The following is a 21,393-nucleotide window of genomic DNA, read 5'->3' as shown; positions in this document are numbered from 1 at the left end:
GGGCCCGGGGCAGTGGGATGGATGCGGGGCCAGGGGGAGGCAGTGGGGGCCCGGGGCAATGGGATGGATGTGGGGTCAGGGGGGATAGCGCGGGCCTGGGGCGATGGGGGGATGGATGTGGGGCCAGGGGGGGATAGCGGGGGCGATGGGGCGGGGGTGAGCTTGCATGGCCGGAGCCAGGGGTCAATGCCTGCGGCTGTGCAGTCACGGCTGGGGCCATGTGGTTGAACCCAGGGGTCAGAGCCTGCAGCTGGGGCTGGGGTCAGTGCTCAGAGCTGGCTGCCCATCACGCAGCTGGCGCCTGGGACTGGAGCCGGGGACCCGGGGCTGGTGCCAGGGGCCAGAGCCCAAAGCCAGGGCCACGTGGCTGGAGCTGGGGATTGGCTCCTGAAGCCGCATCAGTGGAGCCTGCTGCCCAGCCACCCCGGAGGCCCAAGCCCCTTCCCCGGAGGGTTAAGAACTCACCTTCTGCAGTGCTGGGCCCCACCTGACTCCAGAGGCAATGCAGTGTGGCACGTCCAGGAGCAACAGGTGGGGCGGAGGCTGATCCTTTGCCCCCTCTGCGCCCCCCCGCCCCAATCACCACCCAGGAGGGTTTAGCGGCTGCACAAAAAGCCCATGGTGGCCGCGTTTGAGAAACACTGAGCAGGAGACAGGGTTGTAGACTCACAGAAATATGGGCAAGAGAAAGGGCAGGGAGAAACCAAGAGACGACTGAAAGAAATGGGCTTTAACCTAAGAGCTCATTCAAAAAAATACATTAACAAACTGTAATAACAGCTGTATGAAATAGTCACCCCCCGTCGCTCCATCAAACCCACATTTAAGGACAAAGACACAGCTGCCTTCAGACCCCACTGTATGTGCTCAGGTCTAACCAACCCTTCATCCTGACCTGATGGAGCCAGAAACCAGCGTTATAAACCCTTGGTGCCACCCTCTTTTGGTTTCATCTAATCAGCCCCCTCCACTTTTCTCTCTTTTTATTTGTTGGGTTTTTTTTTTTAATGTGTATCTTTTCCTCCTCTCTTCCTTAAAACACTTTCCTTTCTCACTTCGCCCTGGTAGGGACCACCACCAAAAACCGAACGAATCAGAATGATAAGAGAGCAAGCAAAGAATATATGTAGCACTTTCCCACTCTTCAGTGGGGAGCTGCCTGTCCAACACCACAAGGGGCTGCGTAAAGGTATAAATCGCAGCACTCACCTGAGGACCCCAAATGGAGTCTAGCATGGAGTCATGCAGTTTGGCTTCTCTTGGTTCTAGAAACATGCTGCCCAACACACTACTCTCAGGTATGAAAGGTATCTCAAGTTGCACTGGGGGAGGTCTAGGCTGGATATTAGGAAACACTATTTCACTAGGAGGGTGGTGGAGCACTAGAATGGGTTACCTAGGGAGGTGGTGGAATCTCCTTCCTTAAAGGTTTTTAAGGCCCGGCTTGACAGAGCCCTGGCTGGGATAATTTAGTTGGGGTTGCTTCTGCTTTGAGCAGGGGGTTGGACTAGAGGACCTTCTGAAGTCTCTTCCAACCCTAATCTTCTATGATTCTATGATAGATCTGTGCTCTGGGATAAGGCAATTGAGAGTAGTTAACTCTGCTGTGTGCACTGTACATATAACTCAGTGGGAGGTTCAGTTAATCCCATTGTGTGCTTTGCTTGTGCTACCAAAACTAACATCTTAGTGACCAATTCAAGCAGTTTTTTAGAAATAAACTGCCTGTCTCAGTCCCAGTGGTTGAGGTTTTCAGAGCAGTCCAGGGTATTGAGACATACAAGGGGGAAGTTTCAAAAGCAGTCCATGTGGGCTAAAACTCTGCTCCTGTTGAAATCATGGGGAGCAGAGTTAGGCTAATGCTGAGTGCTTTTGAAAGTCTCGCTCAATTCTTCTGTTAAAATAAATGGAAGTTGTGTCTAAATCCCTGGGACTGCTTGAAAAATCCCAACCAGTGCTTGCATGCACGCCTTTGTGGTGGCAGGTCTCTGTGTCCCCCTCCCAGACAGTGGGCTCAGAATCTAAATGAATCCTGTTGTTTTTCTGTTTTATACCAAAACAAGACACCCTGCCAGAAAATGCAAATATGATGCATGCAAGTGAAAGGTTTCTTAGGCTATGTCTATATTGCAAAGAAAAAGGTGAGTTCTTAACTCAGGTTAAAATAGCAGTGAAGACACGTCCGTTCAGCTTTTAACTTGGGTTAGCATCTCGAGTTAAAGTTTATAGGGGAGTCTGAGGTTGAACTCAAACTGCTATCTAAGTTAAAAGCTGAGTCTTCACTGCTATTTTAGCCTGAGTTAGAATCATAGAATATCAGGGTTGGAAGGGACCTCAGGAGGTTATCTTTTTCTGCGGAAAAGGACCTAGGGGTGACAGTGGACGAGAAGCTGGATATGAGTCAGCAGTGTGCCCTTGTTGCCAAAAAGGCCAATTGCATTTTGGGATGTATAAGTAGGGGCATAGCGAGCAGATCGAGGGACGTGATCGTTCCCCTCTATTCGACATTGGTGAGGCCTCATCTGGAGTACTGTGTCCAGTTTTGGGCCCCACACTTCAAGAAGGATGTGGATAAATTGGAGAGAGTCCAGCGAAGGGCAACAAAAATGATTAGGGGACTGGAACACATGAGTTATGAGGAGAGGCTGAGGGAGCTGGGATTGTTTAGCCTGCAGAAGAGAAGAATGAGGGGGGATTTGATAGCTGCTTTCAACTACCTGAAAGGGGGTTCCAAAGAGGATGGCTCTAGACTGTTCTCAATGGTAGCAGATGACAGAACGAGGAGTAATGGTCTCAAGTTGCAGTGGGGGAGGTTTAGATTGGATATTAGGAAAAACTTTTTCACTAAGAGGGTGGTGAAACACTGGAATGCGTTACCTAGGGAGGTGGTAGAATCTCCTTCCTTAGAGGTTTTTAAGGTCAGGCTTGACAAAGCCCTGGCTGGGATGATTTAACTGGGAATTGGTCCTGCTTTGAGCAGGGGGTTGGACTAGATGACCTTCTGGGGTCCCTTCCAACCCTGAGATTCTATGATTCTATGATCTAGTCTAACCCCCTGCTCAAAGCAGGACCAAATCCCCAATTTTTGCCCCACATCCCTAAATGGCCCCCTCAAGGATTGGGTATCCCTCAAGGACACTCTGGGTTTAGCAGGCTAATGCTCAAACCACTGAGCTATCTCTCCCCACCTTAACTAACCCAAGTTAAGAACATCCCTTTTTTTCCAGTGTAGACAGACCCTTAGTGTGATATTGGTAGAACTGTCTGTGTTGGGGGATTAGAAACACAGCTCCTTTAGCGAGGCTTTATTGTATATACTGAATTCCCCTGTTCCATGCTGAGAAATTATCCCTTTAAATTTAATGAACTTCTGCTTTCCCCTTTTATTTTTCCAAGTCAATGGTAGGATTTTTGTAGGAAATTATCTCTGCAGCAGTTTGAATAGAAAGGTCAGGTGAAGCGTTAAATTTCTTTTCCCCATGGAGCGCTCTGTGGGTCAGGATGCCCCGGAACTTTCAAAGCATCTGTTTTCTTTAACAGCATAATTACATGATCCACAATCAGAGGCAGAGGTTGGCAACACGGCACAGGGTGGTACGCTACAATGTGCATTGTACTTATGCGATTCTAGCAGAACTGGACTCAGATGTGTAGTTCAGAACTGAACTTCCCGAGCAGCTCAAGGGGGACCCTATTAATTAGTGTGTTGTGGGAGTGGCGGGGGAGGCAAAAATATTCCTGTTCAAGGGCCCTCATGGGCTAGCACTGGACTGCATGTGTGTGTTAGCAGAAAGGAGAGTCTTAAGTGTAATACTGTTAGCCAGTACTGGTTGGCAGTTCTGTTACCTTCTTCAGTATGTTCTGCACTGCCAACTTACTGATTGGCTCCAGGCCCAGGAAAACTGATAGTTTTTACTTTTTTTAATGATAGCACTTAGAAACACATAACAGTATTATTCCAGTAGGCAACAAAATACGGTATCTTAAGGACACTGTTTTTATCTTTCCATTAGCTTGTCTTTACTGCCTGGATACAGCCATAATAATAGAGAGAACAAGCACTTCCCAGTTCTGATGTTAGAGTCAGTGTAACTAGTATCTGCCTGCATAAAACACTGCTGGGGTTGGTTCTGAAAACTCTGTGTGGCTTTGCTTTTAGTCAACTAAAGTACTTGCTGTAGCCTTATCTGTAAATACAGATTCTATCTGGAACTGAGAAGTAAAAATTGTACTGAATAAACAATAGAACGTTCGTACTTTCCCATTATCTTGTGCTCTCTCTCTATAAACTTGTCCGCATAGTTTATTACACACTGGTATTGTGTAATCAGAAATATATGCATATGGTTATCTTCAGTTTGCAATTATTTTCTCTCTTCAGGCTGTGTTGACAGAATTTCTGGGTTTGTAGTAAATTTTAAGCCCCAAAATCTTGAAATGTAAAAATTGGCTAATTTGCTGAACGTTGCATTTGGCTTCAGCTCAGTAGGCAGAGCCTGGACCTGGGCTAGGGTTCATGGTTTGGCTCTGACCCATGGCTTTGATTCCAGCGTGGGTTTGATAGCACCAATATCTTGTGCCATTTCTGCCAAAAATAGTGAAAAAGTGACCTTGGGAAGCTTATGACATTTTGAATAGTGGACAGATCAGCTGTTTTTGGGAGACTTCCACCATCTGGAACAGAAATCTTGTGCAAATGGTTGTTTTTGAAAGATCGCAGCCACATCAGATGTATGGCTAGAACACAGGCCCCTTCCACATTTGCATCTCACCTGGAACCAAATCCGTAGAGAGGGATTTGGTTCTGAGGCCCTACCTCCCCAAATTCAGAACTTCTCTATTCATAGCACTTTTCATCTTCAAAGTGCTCTACAGACATTCACCAGTCAATTTTCACAATATCCCTGTGAGCTAAGTAACAGCTGCCAAAGGACTAGAGTCCTCACTCTGAAATACAGGGGGGTGTGGCATGGATTTTAGTGTAACATTGGGGCAGTAAAAGACTGATGTGTTGGAAATACTATCTGTGTTGAATCAAAGGTCAGCTTTAGCCAGGCAGGAACATGGAGCATACTTTAACCAGAATATCTATGAATCCATGGGAAATAGATTTTTGCAGGCTGCTTCTTCATGCAAATCAAATGACTTACCTTTTAAAATGTTATTGGTAATATAAATAGGGGACTGTTAACCCCAGAGTTCTGGCTAAAGTCCAATATGTGTAATTCTTCTTCGAGTAGTGTCCCTATGGGTGCTCCACGTTAGATGTCTGTGTGCCCCTGCACCTGTAATCGAAGATTTTTGGTAGCAGTGGCCCGTTGAGCCCGGGCATGTGCTCTCCCTCCCTCCTGGTCTGCCTCTCGCCCCCTCACTTCCTTCTCTACCGTCTGAGGGAAGGAGCAGTTGTCCCTTCCTTATCTATGTCCTTAGCATATGTGGTGTTTGTTTCGTTACCTTTGTTCTCCCTAACAGTGCTCAGGCTAGTGTTTTGTTTTATTTTATTTTATTCCTTTGGTTTAAAAAGAAAAGAGAAAAATGAAAAGAACTTCACTTTCCTTCCCTGTCAGGGGGCATCACCCCCTCCCCCCCAGGCATCTAGTAGACTCATAATTATTTTCTTTTTCAGTAAAAAAAAAAAAAAAAAAGGAAAGGAAAGATGACGTTCTTCTGCATATTCCTCCCTGCTAGAGGGTGACACCCCTCGCCCAGGGGCTTGCCTGCCTCTCTCTGCTCCAAGCGGTGCCTCTCCTGCCAGGAGTCAGTTCCTGTCATGGCCAGACGCTCACTGTGACTGGGAGATCCTCACAGAAGTGCTTCACCCGCCACACCGAAAACTGCAGCCTCACAGGAGCTGGGAGCTGAAGTAAAAATTCCTCCCTATGGAGAAAACACTTCAGTCTGCAGGGGACTCCGGTGGGTGCTGACCCCGGATCCTCCCCGTCCCCAGAGCCTTCACTTCAAAAGGGGCTGAGTGGTGAGGAGGAGAGAGAGAGAGAGAGAGAGAGAGAGAAAAAAGAAGAAGCCACCAGCAGACTCCCCCTGGAAAGGCTCCTCCGAGCAACTGGCCACCAGAGGGGTGTTCCCCAGTGTGGCCATCTTAGCACCGACCCCCAGCAACTGGCCAGCCAGTGGAACTCCCCAGTGCGGCCATCTTGGGAACCGACCCCCAGCAACTGGCCAGCCAGTGGGACTCCCCAGTGCGGCCATCTCGGGCACCGACCCCCGAGCAACTGGCCAGCCAGAGGGGTGTTCCCCAGTGTGGCCATCTCAGGCACCGACCCCCAGCAACTGGCCAGCCAGAGGGGTGTTTCCCAGTGCAGCCATCTCGGCACCGACCCCCACCAACTGGCCAGCCCAAGGGGTGTTCCCCAGTGTGGCCACCTCGGGCACCGACCCTCGAGCAACTGGCCAGCCAGAGGGGTGTTCCCCAGTGTGGCCACCTCGGGCACCGACCCCCAGCAACTGGCCAGCCCAAGGGGTGTTCCCCAGTGTGGCCACCTCGGGCACCGACCCTCGAGCAACTGGCCAGCCAGAGGGGTGTTCCTCAGTGCGGCCATCTCGGGCACCGACCCCCAGCAACTGGCCAGCCCGAGGGGTGTTCCCCAGTGCGGCCACCTCGGGCACCGACCCTCGAGCAACTGGCCAGCCAGAGGGGTGTTTCCCAGTGCGGCCATCTCGGCACCGACCCCCAGCAACTGGACAGCCAGTGGGACTCCCCAGTGCGGCCATCTCGGCACCGACCCCCAGCAACTGGACAGCCAGTGGGACTCCCCAGTGCGGCCATCTCGGGCACCGACCCCCGAGAAACTGGCCAGCCAGAGGGGTGTTCCCCAGTGCAGCCATCTCGGGCACCGACCCCCAGCAACTGGCCAGCCAGAGGGGTGTTCCCCAGTGTGGCCATCTCGGGCACCGACCCCCGAGCAACTGGCCAGCCAGAGGGGTGTTTCCCAGTGCGGTCATCCCGGGCACCAACCCCCAGCAACTGGCCAGCCAGAGGGGTGTTCCCCAGTGCAGCCATCTCGGCACCGACCCCCACCAACTGGCCAGCCAGAGGGGTGTTCCCCAGTGCGGCCATCTTGGGCACCGACCCTCGAGCAACTGGCCAGCCAGTGGGACTCCCCAGTGCGGCCACGGCCATCTCGGTAGGGCAGAGGAACCTCCTGCTGTGAGCTCAGCTGCCACAGGTCGGCAGGAAGCTCTGGAAGCTGAAACCTGCAAAGGGGCTTCCTGCTGTGAGCTCTGCCCTGCTCTGAGCTCTGCTCTCCGCGGACAAGGGGCTTCTGTGAGCTCCCTGCTGCTCTGAGCTCTACTCTGGGCAACTACTGCATCCAGAGGGCACCCTTACCGTACCATCTCTAAAAGAGCGGCACATCGGCACCAAGACACCAGAGGCTTCCACCCTCATGCTCTGAGCCAAGGGTACCATCCCCTAAGGAGAGGGGACAGTTACCGTACCATCTCCAAAAGAGCAGCATAGAGAAACCCTTTGGTACCAGATGCAACAAAACTCCCATCTAGGAAGTGTTCTGCACCTTCCCAACCATTGATACCAACTACAGACACTCCTCTGGGGTTCCGGATGAGCCTATGGTAACACAGGTACTCTGATACTCTGGAGACCTGTGGCCTCAGTACCCAGGGAGAGACAATTACTATACCGTCTCTAAAAAAGTGGCACCATCAAACTTTTTGTACTGGGCGAAACTCTCATTTAGGGAGTGCTCTGCCCAACTATTGGTACTGACAATGTACCACGGATCCTCCTCTGTGGTACCAAATGAAGCCATGGTACCGCATGAGCTCTGGTATCCTGGAGACCTGATGATTGGGGAAGAACCATAATCTCCATTACTTGGTACCCCGGTATCGAGCACATCCTGGCACCCAGAATCACTCTTAGCATTGGGCTGTATACTGCCAATGCCCCAGTCAGCGGCACCCTTACCCACGGACGAATCTGACACTGGCCAGGAGGAGATCATTCGCTGGCCCCTCAAGGTGGCCCACCACCACACTACAAGGGTCATCCCCAATTCCATCGTGCCAACCGCCCGTGCCTGCCTTCCTGCCTGCCTCTCCCTCCCAAGGCCATATTGTAATTCTTTGGGTATATACCCACACATGGTGCGACCGTCTCCGGTGTCTCTCAGGGAGATGGTTTACTACAGCCTGGCACCTGAGCCAGTGCAGGAGAGCACCTGAGCCAGGACAGGAGAAAGCTTTTTCAGAACAGGAAAGAAGGGAGAAGGGGAAAAAAACCAAAAAACAAAAAACCAACAACACCTGAAGAGGAAACTACCTCTTCAGCACACTTCTCCTCATCTCTCCCAGATGAGACTGTGCTGCCCACCCCTCATCACTAGGTGAAGATTTAAGAACTTTCTGGATCTTACCAAGAGGGTGGCAGACGAGCTGCAGTATTCCCTTACAGGAGGTGGCAGATACACATCACAAGTTGGTGGAAATTCTGCACACTACCTTCTCATCTAGAACTGTCATCCCAATTAATGAGCTGATTCTAGATCTTACCAAAATCATCTGGCAGAGCCAGCCTCCATCGCACCAACCAGCAACAGAGTGTAAACAAAAACAACTCTACATCTCTACCCAAAGAGGCAGACTTTGTTTTCAGCATCCGCAACCCAACTCCATCATAGTGGATGTGGTTAATGCATGAAGCAAGCAGCATAATGCCAAGTCAACTCCATATGATCAGGCTTTGCAAGATGGCGTATTCATCAACAACATTACTGTTTAGAGTCATAAATTACCAAACTGTCATGGCCAAAACAATTTTGTTAATCTTGGGAAACCCAGGATGTTTCTGAAACATTACTGGAAACACAAAAAGAACAGATTCAGACCATTCTTAGAGAAGGTCTGTTAATAGCCAGACTGGTCCTAGAGACCCCAATGGATGTAGCTGTTACAGCTGCCCGCCCAGTCTCCAGTGGTACTGAGGTGGGTTGTGGGTTTTTTTTTTTTGTTCGCTACACCTCTCTAGATTGCCCAAAGAGCTACAGACTTCCAATTTGAAGGGCCAAACTCTTTGCAGAGAAGACAGATTTTCTCTCCACATCCTGAAGGATTCTCAGACCACACTACACTCCTTAGGAATCTACACTGTGGAACAGAGGAGAAGATATACCCCTCAACCACACCACAGATCACAGTCTTCTCAATACTCACCATCTCTGTGCTGTTATGAGCCACAGTGTAAGAGGCCCAGGGCTCAGAAGTGAGAACAATCTGCACCCCAGTCCATGACCTCTCAAACTGCCTCTTATAAGCACTTTGTTGACCTGGTCGGGGGTCTGAACAATGATACCGTACAGCATCAGCTGCCATCTATATACCTGTCACACCACTCAGAAGTCACCTTACCTTACTTCACAGCAGTTAGGACCAGTTCTAGAGCAAAGAGATTTATTTCTAGCCCTGAACTTACAGGGTGCCTACTTCCATATCTCAATACAACCATCGTACAGGAGATTTCCTACTGCTTACCTTTGGGGCAGGATCATTATAGTTACAGACTGCTCCACACAGGGTAGTCTCCAAGGTTCACTTCATTGTAGTGGCATACTAACCCCGGTACAGTGACTGGACTTTATTAGCACCAACCTGAGGCAGTACAAGCGAGAGCGCTCCTCTCACTACCCACATTCACCACCCTGGGACACATGTCTCTCTAATATGCTGGGGAGCTCACCTACACAACAGCAAGGTTCAGGTCAAATGGCCTTCCACAAAAATGACCTTCCATATCACTCTTTTGGGGCTAGGGGCTGTCAGGAGTGACTGTGCATAAACTCTGCCTTTCATCAAAAACAACACACAAAGGTTATGATGGACTTAATGTGACCTGTATGTTTTGTATAAATGGCCAAGGAGCTGCCAGATCTCCCTCCCTCTGCAAGACAGCATTCAAACTTTGGAACTGATGCACCCATCACAATGTGCTCATCTCAGCTGTCTGTCTACAAGGGATACAGAACGGGATAACCAACAGTCTCAGTTGGAATTTTCTCACCACAGTGAGTGTATACTGAATTCACAGGTGCTTCAAGATATGGCCACCCTTTGGGGAAACATTCACTGGCAGTTGCCCTCATCTTTCCAGCAGACAGGGCCCACTTGTATGTCTTTTCCCAGTTTCCTACCCTATCTAAGATTCTGTTGAAAATTCAACGAAACAAAGCGAGAGTTATTGTGATTGCCCCTCTTGACTATGACAAGTCTGGCTCCCTTACCTGACACAGATGGCAATATGCCCTCCTGTTCCTCTGACGTCAGCCCATTCCTCACCTGCTCTCTCAAAACAATGGGCTGACCCTTCACCCCAACCCATGGGTCCTCCGCCTCCAGGCTTGGATCTTTCTTTGTTCCAAGGCTTAGAAGCAGAATGCTCTGACAAACTGAAACACACATTGCAACACAACCACAAGTTGACCACTCCACATACCTATCTACAAAATGGAAACAACTCCACGTTTGTACCGTTCCAAACGGACAGACCAAACCTCAACTTTCCTCCCTCTGATTTTGCACTACATTTTAAACTCTCCCTCAGCTCCCTTAAGGTTCATTTCATGGCGAACATGGCTTCCCACTTGGAGTTCGCTCAACCACTAATGCGAAGACTCTTTAAGGGCATTGGGACTCTCTTCCCCCATGTGACACCACACACTCCAGCCTGGGACTTTAATCTAGTTCTCAGGTCTTGGACTAGACCTCCCTCCGAGTCCGGAGCAACTTGTTCTCTCTTACACCTGTCCATGACGACAGCTTTTCTAATTGCCATCACCTGAGCGAGGCACATAGGAGAAATAGCGGCCCTGATGGCACACCCATCACTCACGGCATTTGTCTTTAAAAAAAAAACCTCTAAGGCCATATCCCAAGTTTCTCCCTACTTTTTCTGAACTTTCCATATGAATCAACAGATCCACCTCCCTGTTTTTTCCCAAAACCACATTGTGACAACTGGGAGACAATTGTGCATATGCTAGGTATTAGAAGGACATTAGCATTCTACTTGGACAGGACTAAGGAGTTCAGGAAATCCCCTAAACTCTTCTTTTCGTCCACAGAAAGATCCAAAAGCTCTGTGATATCGCCTCAAAGACTATCCAAATGGATCTCTAGTTGCATTAATCACTTAGCAAGGCGCAACTTGCTTCCGTCCATACGCACTCCATGAGATCAGTTCCTACCTCAATCACATTCCATAGGGATACCCCTATCTCCCCAATCTATAGAGCAATGATTGGGGCCTCTGTCCATACTTCCGCAGAACATTATGCGATCACTGAAGATATGGCCGCTGACACCATCTTCGACTCCACAGTACTCTCTGTAGAAAAAGACTGCTTCGAAGTCCCAGCCTCCAGTGGTGGGTACTGCTCCGGAGTCACCTAAAGTGGAGCACCCACAGGGACACGACTCGAAGAAGAAGAGGAAGTTACTCACCTGGTGCAGTAACGATGGTTCTTCGAGATGTGTGTCCCTATGGGTGCTCCACAACCCGCCCTCCTCCCCTCTACTTCAGAGCTCTCTATAGGGTTCTGTGGTAGAGGAGGAAGTGAGGGGGATTTGCCCGTGCAGTGCTAAATAGCCTCGAGGCAGACCACGAGGGAGGGAGAGCACATGGCCGGGCTCAAGGGGACACTGCTACCAAAAATCTCCGATTAGAGGTGCAGGGGCACACAGACACCTAAAGTGGAGCACCCATAGGGACACACATCTCGAAGAACCATCGTTACTGCACAAGGTGAGTAACTTCCTCTTACGTTCTGCCTCCTGTTACTCAATGTCATTGCAGTTTCAGCCAGCTACAGCATTCTTCCTGACTTCTTGGTCTAAACTGTTGTCTGTTCTGTTGCTGCATGTTGAGCAGTGGTCGTATTTCACCACAGAGATAGCTGCATTTTAGTGAAGCGAATCCTGCATGTACTGTAGCCTGTATATTGAGTCACATTTCCAACGCATTATGGAATAATTTGAGATGAAAGCGTACTATAGACATGCAGTATATTGTAAGTAAGCTGAATGCATGCAAATTGCCTGCATGTGGCGGGTTAGAACCTCAGCTGGGGGGGCACCACAGGTGCTGGAGGGGGGAGTTGCGGCCCAGGGGGGCACTGCGGTTGCTGGGAGAGCGGGGGGGTTGGTGGGGCTGGGGGAGGCTCCCTACCCAGCTCCTGGGAAGAGGAGACCCTAGCCCAGCTCCTAGCCCCATGTGCGGCCTCTGCTCCGCCCCAAGCCCCAGTTCTGCAGCTCCCATTGGCTGGGAACCAGGGCCAATGGGAGCCGCGGGGGCGGTGCCTGCAGGTGGAGGCAGCACGTGGAGCTAGGAGCTGAGGGAGGGGAGTTGCTGTCACCCTTCTCGGGAGCTCCCCACAGGTAAGCACCCCCCCCCCAGCCCGGAGGGGCCCCCCCCCAAACTACTGCTGCTGGGTGGGGGGGGGGGTGGCCCAAGACTGCCCCAACAACAGCCGGTGTGACTGGCCCAGGAGCTGCCAGAGCTGCTCAGGCGGCTGCTGCAGAAGTCAGAGGTCACCGAAAGTCACGGAAACCGGGACCGCCGTGACAAACATGGAGCCTTACCCGTGACTAATGTATCCAACTCGTCTGCCAGTCCACACGCTGCGTTCCTCAGCTGCACTGCACTCAAGTGGCGCTGAGGACCCAACCTAGCATGTCCATGTCCAAGTGCGCAGGTCTGGACTGCTTCAGCTGAAAGAGAATCGCTGCTAGCTGTCTGTAATATCAAGGTTTTAATCCTCTCTTTAGACTGAGCACTAGAACAGTGGTTCTAAACCTATTTACCGTTGTGGGCCACATATGCAGCTCTCTATGCGGTATCTGGGCCGCATCCACACAATATAGACATTACATGTAGTGCCCTGAGGCTGTCACACGGTCCGCAGCTGTGGGCTGATTGGGCTGCGGGGTGAGAACCGCTGCACCTGAAGATGACATAACAAGCCCTGGAATGATTAGACATTCCAGGCAGCAGGGGACAGTGGCATGAAGATACAGGGTATGTCTACACAGCAAAGAAAAACCCGTGCATAGCCCACAAGCCCAAGCTGGCTGGCACGGGTCAGCCATGGGGTTTTCTTTGCTGTGTGGACATACCCACCCTGTCCAGTACGTTCAAAACAGCGTACTACTTGTGCTGAACTCCAGCATGTTCTGCACTGATTACAAAGTTGTGCTCCTCAGTGGGATAATCCTGATTTGGATGGTGATATCTTTTCATGCAGTTAGTGCATGTTTGCCCTGGTTTTCATCAGGACTCCCAGGAAAGTGTCAGGAGCATAGAAATTGCTGTATCATCAGATCAGACCAATAGTTTTTCTGGTCCAGTATGCTGTCTCCAATGATGACTGGTATCAGCTACTTCAGAAGAAGTTGCAAGAACCGTTGCAGTAGGCAGTTTATGCAGTAACTTGTCCTGGAGAAATTTCCCTTCTGACTCCCAATAATCAGAGGTTGGCTTAAAAGCCGAAAGCATAAGTGTTAAAAGTGGTTGATTTTGGGGGGACGGGTAGTCGGCGGAGACAAGCAATGGATTTTCAACCAAAACAAAAAATGTTATGGGGAATTTTCGTTTTAGTTTAAATTTGCTGCCCATACACTCTCTCTCTCTCTCTCTCTGTTATTTCCCAGTACCTCATTAGCCTGTTTTTTTTTTAAAAAAATCGTATCATGTTTTATACTCAGTAAGAAGCTTGAAAATATGTTTTTCTCTTTGTTTTAGCCTGCATTTGGCAAACTTTGTTTTACTCTTGTTTGTACTAATCACAGAATCTGGTCCAGGGTCGAAGAAGAGATAATAGAGCATTTGTCTCTTTCCCTGCTTTTGTGCAGTATCTAAATAAGGAGAATGTTCTCTGATGGGTAGGATGCAGGACTGACAGTCTGCAGACCTGGCTTGTAATCCCAGCTCTGCTATTGACCTGCTGAGTGACCTTGGACAAGTCACTTTACCTCTCTGTGCCTCTGTTTCCCCTCCTGCCCTTTGTAAGCTGTCTGGAGCAGGGACTGTCTGTGGCTATCTGTATATACAGTGCCTAGCACAACAGGGCCTTGATAACAACTGGGGACTCAAGGTACTACCAGCAGAAAAAAATAATTTGTTGATTTGGGTTGGTCTGGTGGCTGTATGGCAGATTCTCCACTGGTGTAAACTGGCGTTGCTCCATTGAAGACAACAGAGCAATGCCAGTTCATACTATGTGAGGATCTGGCCTGTGGTGTGCAATCGTTCGTGAGGAGCTTGTGCTCGCTGTCAGAATTGCTCTTCTCACATGCATGTGTTGCAGCATTTAAAGCAGCGTTTTTACCCCTGTGCAAGACAGCTGAATGGGACAGGAAGAGAGACGAGCTCTTTTAACTTCCTCCAGCATGTGCAGTTGACTCAGGTGCAGCACGCAGAAGCTGCATGTTCACCTAGGGACACCTCTTCAATCATGTGGAGCCGCGTTTTTGATACTTACCTTTGCTTCGCATAAACAACAACAGATGTGACGTGTGACACCAAAGTCTCCCATTAGCCCTGGCAGAAATAAGTTTTTTGGGAATTCCTGGAAAGTGAACTCAGCCGGCAGAAAGATACGTCCTCCCATGGCTCCCCCCTTCTGAGAGCCCATTCTTTTTATTAGGGTCTCTCCTGCTGCTCCTATTCTAAACACTTTTGCTGCAGCTGTTCACCCACACCATCTGACCAAGTTTAAAGTGTGTCCCTCTGTGCTGGAGATGGAACATGCCTTGTCGGCTCCAGAGTTTATGGTTTTTCACCTCTCCTCTTTCTCCTGCGTGGATTGACGGGATGTCTGACTGAACACTAGTGAGAGGCAAACTGCAAAATGTTACCCACCTCTTCCCTCTGACCCGTCTGAGTTGCTCATTTCCCACAGTGCTCCAGGCTCCCATGGTTGCTGACCTCCCCTCCCCCGTGTTCTCTTTGCGAGGGGCAGCCCTTTCCGTGCCTCTTGTGGCAGCGGGGGGCAGGGAGCATTATCAAACACTCAACACGCCAAGGTCCAAGTGTGGGGGACAGTGTGTGACCGAGAGCTAAGAGTGAGGGACACAAAAACGTGATTTACACCGGAAGCGTAAAATGCAGCAGGGTCGCTTCTTTTAGTAGGAATGACTCTCTCTGTTGCCTGTCCTCTTCGGGGGTCTTTACTGCCGAGTGTCAGCAATTTGCAGCAGTATACGTGAGGTAATACCAAATGTGAGTTGCATATAGGTGTCGTTGGGACAATGGCCATTGGGAGGTAAGAGTAGGAGCCTATAGCTTCATCTCTGGGCTTTCTGCTGTGGCTCTGTTAGCCCTGTGAGGTGCTCTGGGATATTGCCTGGCTCACATGCCGTCTGACTGAAACCTTCCCAGCATGACCTCCAGAAGAGGAGGAGGAAGAGTGAGCCATTCTCCAGAGTTCCTGTGGAGAGGGGGTGAGGAGTCTGCATATAACCTTTCCCCCCTCACTCAGAAGAAATCTAGCAGTCAGACAAGTAAATGAAACAGACAGGAGAAAGGGAACTGCCTGAATCCTTCTTGAACCCAGACTCATAGAAATGTAGGCCTGGAAGAGACCTCTAGAAGTCATCAAGACTAGCCTCCTGGGCTGAGGCAGGGCCAAGTAAACCAAGACCATCCCTGACAGGGGTTTGTCCAACCTGTTCTTTAAAAACCTCCAGTGATGGGGATCCCACAACCTCCTGCAGTAGCCTGTTTTCCGAAAGGAAGATGTGTGAAGGTTCTGGATGGGCCTTAACATAACTGGTTGTCTCCAGTGACAACAGGCTGAGAACACTTTATGGCTTGAGAGCAGATAGGCCTACCACCTCCCACAGCAAAAGGACAACACGTTTACATGGGAAAGGGACAGAGCCACAACTGTTGGCAAATTAGGCTGGTGCATTGATGCTAGCAGATCTTGCACCACAGGCCTGCTTAGCTGCTCAATTTCCTGTCAGAAAATCAAGGTAATGTTGTGTAACTAGTTCCTATGGCTGTTTTAGCTCCTGTCAGCATCAGCTAGGAAGAGATTTAGCTGTGAGGACTAAACCAACTGTACAAGGGAAGGACACCATGTGGAGGGAGGAAAAAATTAAAAGCCAAATGAGCCCTTAAAGGAGGCTTGTGTGTCGCTCCAGCACACTCCATGGATGTGTTGCCAAAAGTTTAATCAAGGGAGTATAACAAGGGCAAACAAAAATTGCCCAGCACTGGGAATCAAAAGGGTTTGTTTGTAGCATAACAGAGCTGGGTCACTGGATCAGTAGGTCCTTTGCTAATATAGTCTCCAACATTACTGTGATTGCTGTTTCCTCTGGATAAGCAAGAGGCGCTGAAAGCTTGCAGGTCCTGAGTTCTATTTCCATATCTGACATTGGTAATTTACTAGCCTGTCTTAGGGTTTTATATTGCTGTCCAACACCATCATATCTAAATGCCTTCCTCAGAAAATAGATTAGCATTAGTGAAGTCCCGATTAGACTTCATGGAGACTCTTCTGACTTTTCTAGATATAAGAATTCTGATTGCGGTAGGGTTATTTTTTTTTGATTGGGTTGTTTGTTTCAGGTCTTTTCCCCCTCTTTTATTTTTGTGGGGGCTGATGGAAGGAGTAGGCACTCAGCTATATGATGGAGAAGTTTCACCAAAGAGACTGTTATCTCCATTTTATATGCAGGTAAATTGAGGCTAAGAGACTTGCTCAGTAAATGAATTGAAGATCCAGGCTGAGAACACAGTGCCTCCTGGATCCCAGTCCTGTGCCACGTCCCAAACAGGTGGACCAGACCTCTGATGTTGTCTGTATTGGTGCAGTGCAAGGAGCACCTGTGGCGGGAGAGAAGTTGTTGAGGAGGGCAGAGATCCAGAAGGATGCAAGGGCACTTCGGTTGTTCCCGGCAGTTGGAACAGCTCCTTAAGGTCTTTGACAGCCCGGGATATGTGAGACCAGTCCTGCTGCTGCTCTGACTTATAAATGGGCTTAGCCCCAGTATACCAAGAGGTGCAAAGGTGTCCTTCTCCTCACACCAGTTTCTGTATTGAGTCCAGCTCACCCAGAGCTGGGAATCAGGCCCATAAGTCTGAACCCTACCTAGTGGGCATCTTGGTGCCTTGCAGCCCCTTCTCAATCACATCACAAGGAAAGAAACGTCCACTGATCGTTCCCATGGATTTATCAATCTTGCATTGCCGCTTTCATTAATTGAGAGAGGCAGGTGTGTGATTGCTTTGTGCCAGGAAAGGAATCCGCTCGCCTGCAGGCACTTACAAGAATCTGTCGAGGCTAAGGAGCAAAGTAAAGGCTTCCGTAACCCGTCTGGTCTTGCCACGTGGTCTTGCAATAATGCTGTTTTTATGGCAACACAATCACGTTTATATTAGCAGCCTCTGAGATAATAAATGAAGGGTTATGACTGCACTTCAGGATCAAGGGGAAGGAATGGCTGAGGTGGGAGAAATGGAAGTTCAGCCAGAAGCCGATCAATTCAGTAATAGCAAAGGAAGCGCAGAAAATAACATAATTGTTTTCTGTCTTGAATGTCCCACTAGAAGAGTCTCTGCAGTTGCTGAAGATGCAGTCATGGCACATGGACTGACTGGCTGCCTTGTTTTCTTCAAACCTTTTAATTAACAAAGAGCAGCAGGGAGCTAGCCTCAAGTCCTGAGCTCAACACAGGTCCTTGGAAGATCTAGGCCTTAGTGTGGGTTAGACTGGGAATTAAAAAGCAAAGCTGGCTGTACAGTAGGGAGAGGAGCTCCTTTCAGATGTTAGGCTGGATCCTCAGCTGGTGTAAATCAGCAAAGCTCTGTTGACTTCAGTGGCGTTAAATTAATTGACACCAGCTGAGCCTACATCCAAACCCAGATCCAGATTCATGATTAGGGCTCATCTCTCATTTTATTTATTTATTTTATACATTTCAGCCAGAAGGGCCTGATCTGCTGCCTAGTTTGTCAGAAGCACAAGCAGTACTATGGTACTGAACTCCTCTGGTTCTGTTGGCTGCTAAGGGCAGGACGAAGGGGGTGGGCTGTTCCATCTCAGTAGAACATAGATCATCCCAACAGGGTGTGAAGAATTTCTTTAATGGCAGGGATGCATTTTGGTGATTACGCTGTAATTCCAGCATGTATGTTCCATTACTTAGCATGTTGTTAGCGCATTCAGGAACTATGACTGTGTTGTTTGCGGGCATTGTGGCAGTTTTGAGCTAACAGTCTTGCATTGTTCGCATTGGTTGTGTTATGCTCTGGTGGGTAAATAGCCTTGGACAGAATGATGCGTGTTTTGAAAGGGGTGCCTTTAAAAAAGCCTCGCCTTCTAAGGCTATGTCTACGCTAGCATTTTTGTCAGTATAATTTATATTGCTCAGATGTGTGAAAAACACCCCCCCCCCCGAGCAACATAAGTTAACCCCACAGAAGCGCCGGTGTGGACAGCGCTGTGTCGGCTACCGCTGCTCATTGAGGATTGTTTAATTGTGTCGACGGGAGAGTTCTGTCCCTTTGGCATAGAGCAGCTACACGGGAGATCTTACGGGGGGCACAGCTGCATCGGTATAGCTATGCTGCTGTAAGGTCTGTAGTGTAGACATACACTTAGACTGTGCAGTGCTGAAGGTCAGATTGATTGCACTGCTCTGCTCCCCTCCCCACCTGTGACTGGCTTCAGGGGCAAGTCAGTGTGTGGGCCTCTGTGATTTGAAGAGTGGAGACTCTGGGGTGGCTCAGTCTGTCCTGATGGAAAAAGGACGAGAGACGGGGTGAGCTCACCAAGAAAGAGGTTGGCCTTTTGGTTCAGGCACTGGACTTGAGGTCAAGATAAGTCATTGCTTTGCCACAGGCTTTCTGTGGGACCTCAGGCATGTCAGCACAGTTGCTTGTGGGACAAAGATTAATGTTGCGCCAACCTGAAACAAAATGTTTTGGCATTTCTGAATCAAAATTTTTTCAAATTTTCCATTTGGTGAAAAACTTTGACTTTTTTTCACGAATTGGGATGAAAACAAATGTAGAAACATGCCTGGGAATTTCAGCCAGATGTAATGCTGTGCACTTCTGAAAATGCTGGCTGATAATGAGGAAAGAAAACACCTGAGGGACTCTGTGTTAGTTAATTTATAGACAAGTAAGAAGACGACGTTCCTTGGCAGTCCACATCATTTTTACAAACAGGGCAGTGGGCATCCAAAAATAGCTTCTTTACATCCTGTAATAAGATGCAAGTTGCTTTGCTGCAGTTGTCCAAACACTTGGAGTTAGACAAACTAAAGAGAATGTTCCTAAGTAACAAAGATCCTGTTTCCGAGCAGCAGCAAAGCTCAGAGGAGGAGGAAATACAGGAAGAGCAGGAGAATTATTGTTCAATAAAATTTTATTAAAAGGTTTCCATGAGATGTGTGGCCTTTCAAGAGCAACTAGAAAAATAGACTCCATTTAGAATTGGGCTAAATCAAAAAGCTTGCAAATGTCTGATCTTTAAATGCCACTGTTTCTTTGTCCAGCTAATCTCTTTGTCCATTTGAATTTCAGTGCTGTTGATGATCTCACCAAAACCCAAATATACAGAGCAATTCTTTAGCAAATGCAGTGCAGTTAGGAAGTAGCCAGAAATCAGGAGGAAGGAGATTATTTGAATCTGAGTGATTCTGGGGGGCAAAGCCCTCAGCTGGTGTGAATCAGTGTAAATGGCTTGTGCTGATTTGCACCAGTTGAGGATCTGGCCCGCTTTTCTTAGTGCCAGTGCTGGCTGAAAAGAAAACTCAGTCTGTTTGTTTGCACGAGCCTGTTAGGTTTTTTTTCACAGTATGATCAATGGGCAGGTTATTAAATCATCCTGCCTGGGAGGGGGGAATGGAGTTTTCACCCTGAAGTAACCTCCTGTCAGCATTACCTCCAGCTTTCCTCAGCCCAGTTGATGGTGGCGATTATTTTTCATGTAGAACAAAAAGGCTACAGGGAACTTGTAACCAGAGATGTAGGCTAGAGAGCAATGACCGACAGTAACCCCAGCGCGCTCCTGCTGCAAGGCTGCTTTTCTTCCCCTGCTCTCTCCTCATAATTCTTATACCAGACTGGTGTCCTGCCAAGTCGAGACCGAGCAGCACAAAAGAAACACTGAGAGGCATACAGAGAGCGGGATTCCATGTTCTTGTGACATGTGGCCGCCCTGGCTTGCTCCCCATCCCCTCCCAGCGCTGTGGAGATTTGCAGCAGGCTCACTCCGATGCCTTCTCAGAAAGGCACTGAGTGTTTCTTGTAAGCAGTCAAGCTGATTAAAACAAGAACGAGAGCCCAGTGCCACAGTGGCTGCTGTTCCCTCCAGGATGAGCAGTACAGCCAGGAGGGAATACACGCTATTAGGAGTCCATTGCATTAGGGCTTGGCACGTGGGTCTTTTTTCCCTCTTTGCCATCAATTACCAATTTGTTTTGTGACTCTGCTCTTCCTTAAGTAGAAAAAGTATCAGGTTATCTACCTAATCAGCTTAGCCTATGCCTATGAATCTTCTCTGAGTCAGCCGTGTCAATTCTTTTCATAAGAACATAAAGACAGCCCTACCAGGTCAAACCAAAGGTCCATCTAGCCCAGTATCCTGTCCTCTGACAATGGCCAGTGCCAGGGGCCCCAGAGGGAATGAAGAGAACAGTTAATGATCAAGTGATCCATCCCCTGTTGGTTATTCCCAGTTTATGACAAACAGAGGCTGGGGACACCATCCCTGCCCATCATGGCTAATAGCCATGGATGGACCTGTCCTCCATGAACTTATCTAGTTCTCTTTTGAACCGTGTTAAAGTCTTGGCCTTCACAACATCCTGTGGCAACAAATTCCACAGGTGGACTGTACATTGTATGAAGAAATACTTCCTTTTGTTTGTTTTAAACCTGCTGCCTATTAATTTCATTTGGTGACCCCTAGTTCTTCTGTTCTGAGAAAGAGTAAATAACTCTTCCTTATTTACTTTCTCCACACCAGTCATGATTTTATAGGCCTCTATCATATCTCCCCTTAGTTGTCTCTTGTCCAAGCTGAAAAGTCCCAGTTTTATTAATCTCTCCTCATATAGAAGCTGTTCCATACCCCTAATCCTTTTTGTTGCCCTTTTCTCTACCTTTTCTCTATACCAACATATCTTTTTTGAGATGGGACGACCAGGTCTGCACACAGTAAGTATCCAAAATGTGAGTGTACCATGGATTTATATAGAGGCAATATATTTTCTGTCTTATTATCAGTCCCTTTCCTAATGATTCCCAACATTCTGTTCACTTTTTTGACGGCCGCTGCACAATGGGTGGATGTTTTCAGAGAACTATCCACAATGACTCCCAAGATCTCTTTCTTCCCTCAACTC

General features: G+C 48.7%; 1 protein-coding gene across 9 annotated transcripts in view; it reads left to right on the top strand.

Annotated features, from left to right (window-relative positions):
• The window catches only part of ABCA1 (ATP binding cassette subfamily A member 1), a 138,883-nt gene that overhangs the window by 43,109 nt on the left and 74,381 nt on the right, over positions 1 to 21,393 (top strand). For 6 of the 9 annotated variants that reach the window (XM_073345950.2, XM_073345953.2, XM_073345946.2 and 3 more), the window contains one exon: positions 21,182 to 21,205. The exons of the other annotated variants lie outside the window; for them this stretch is intronic. In XM_073345950.2, coding sequence (XP_073202051.1) covers positions 21,182 to 21,205 — 24 coding nt within the window. The remainder of the gene's footprint in view (positions 1 to 21,181; positions 21,206 to 21,393) is intronic. 9 annotated transcript variants of the gene reach the window in all.

Source organism: Lepidochelys kempii, chromosome 5, assembly GCF_965140285.1.
Source record: "Lepidochelys kempii isolate rLepKem1 chromosome 5, rLepKem1.hap1, whole genome shotgun sequence".
NCBI lineage: Eukaryota > Metazoa > Chordata > Testudines > Cheloniidae > Lepidochelys > Lepidochelys kempii.
This window is presented reverse-complemented; position numbering and strand designations above follow the sequence as displayed.